We start from the raw sequence: 1,908 nt of genomic DNA, 5'->3' as shown, positions 1-1,908 counted from the left end.
AAAAAAAAAGATTACTAGCCCCCATTTTCCTTCTACTCCAAGGTATTTGCAGACCTACTGGCATGCGTGGCTGCTCAGACCCAGACCCTGGATGGAGAGCTACGTTCTTTCTGTTGGCTGGTCACTTCTGCAGTTGCTCATTGTGGCCTTCGCCTGGAATACTGGGAACCTCCGAGCACTCAAAATAGTCAGAACGAATAGGTTACAGCCAGATCAAAGAAAAAATAGAAACCAAAGTTTCATCCGAGACAAAATCCAAAATGAAGATGGCAACATACTGCCTTCAAAGATTTCTTAGGCCCAAAGTCCAGTTTGGGTCAAATCCACTCAGGCCTGTCTCAGATGCCTCCTCATTCCTCCTGCCCGCTTGCTCTTGAGGCTCCTGTAATGGTGGAGAGTTTAACTGTCATCATGGCCTCCCTACATGGCTTGGGAAGAAAAACCAGGAGCACAGCAAACGGAACCACTTGCCAAATTTTGAGACAGGTTTATTCCCACTTCTGTGTCCCCTGCTAACCCTAATCTCGACTCTCTCTCATCCCCAGCTGCAGAAAAGAACGGAAATCCCTTGGCTCCAAAATGGCAACTGGAGAACCAAAGATAAGCCCCAAGAATGCCCATGTGTCTGCCAAGCGGCTGTTGCTGAAGGAGGAGGAAGAGGCAGAGGACTACTGTACCCCTGGAGCCTTTGAGCTGGAGCGTCTCTTCTGGAAGGGCAGTCCGCAGTACACCCATGTCAACGAGGTCTGGCCTAAGCTCTACATTGGTGATGAGTAAGTGCTAGGCCGTCTCACCTTGGGCCTCACCCAGGAGAGTACAGCCACTTGCTCTCAGGTTATAATTCTCACTGCTCTTTAGGTGTTAAGTTTTGCAAATTGGTTGTTCTCTAAGAACTCTCTCAGTTAGGCCTGGTTTTATTTTTGTATGATATAAAACTCAGAAAAGGGATTTAAATACGATAATGGCTTACTTCTCTCTCCCATAAAAGAAATCCAGAGGATTTTGCTGAGTTAAATTAGTCAATCACAAAAGGACACATATTATGTGAGACTACTATTATGAAAAGTCAATAGAAGTCTTTCCCACTAAAAGAAGCAGTCTTTGATGATTTCCAGTGTTAGGAGGGCAGGGAGGGGAAATCACTGGCTAAGGTAGACATATACTAATAGACATACATTAACTTAGATGAGAGGGAAGGCAATGTTCTATAAGAGGGAGGTTGGCAATAAAAATAATGGAGGCAAGGAAGGAGACTGGGAGGAGTACAGAGTTAAGGCAACAGAGGTAAATACTGCTATAATCACACTCCTACAATAACTGTGATCTACAAGTAGATGCTTGGATGGGCACACTGGCTGAGCAGCTGTGGGAGGAAGAGTGGGAGTATACTGACAAATTATATATAGGTTTGACAGAAGATATTTCTATATACATATTTTCACTTATGCTGCAAATATATAGATATGGTGGAGCATTCAAGGATCTAATTTACAAAAACTTCTTAGAAATTTTGTATGACTTTCTATTTATGAATTCTAGAATAGATAAATCTACAGAAACACAACTGGATTAATAATTACTCAGGAGTACGACAAGGAAGACTGGGGGGAATGTGACACTGACAATGAATATGAGAAGAAAATGTTCTGAAATTGATGAGGGTAATGCTTGTAATATGATTACAACTCTTTGTAGAAAAAATAATCATTTTATTGGGGGCTCATACAACCTTTTCACAATCTATACATCCATCCATTATGTCAAGAACATTTGTACATTTGTTGCCATCATCATTCTTAAAACATTTATTTTCTACTTGAGCCCTTGGTATCAGCTCCTCATTTTCCCCTCCCCCAATGACCCCTCTCTTTCATGAACCCTTGCTAATTTATAAATTATTATTATTTT

The 1,908-nt window shown here is 41.7% G+C and overlaps 1 protein-coding gene across 1 annotated transcript in view; it reads left to right on the top strand.

Moving 5' to 3' along the window:
* The first annotated feature begins 557 nt into the window (after positions 1-557).
* Positions 558-1,908, top strand: part of DUSP29 (dual specificity phosphatase 29) — a 51,159-nt gene continuing 49,808 nt past the window's right edge. The window contains exon 1 of the mRNA XM_013004296.2: positions 558-773. Coding sequence (XP_012859750.1) covers positions 580-773 — 194 coding nt within the window. The 5' untranslated portion in view covers positions 558-579. The remainder of the gene's footprint in view (positions 774-1,908) is intronic.

The sequence above is a fragment of the Echinops telfairi genome, unplaced genomic scaffold, assembly GCF_000313985.2.
Source record: "Echinops telfairi isolate 266 unplaced genomic scaffold, ASM31398v2 ScPeMD7_70;HRSCAF=299, whole genome shotgun sequence".
In the NCBI taxonomy this organism is placed as follows: Eukaryota; Metazoa; Chordata; class Mammalia; order Afrosoricida; family Tenrecidae; genus Echinops; species Echinops telfairi.
This window is presented reverse-complemented; position numbering and strand designations above follow the sequence as displayed.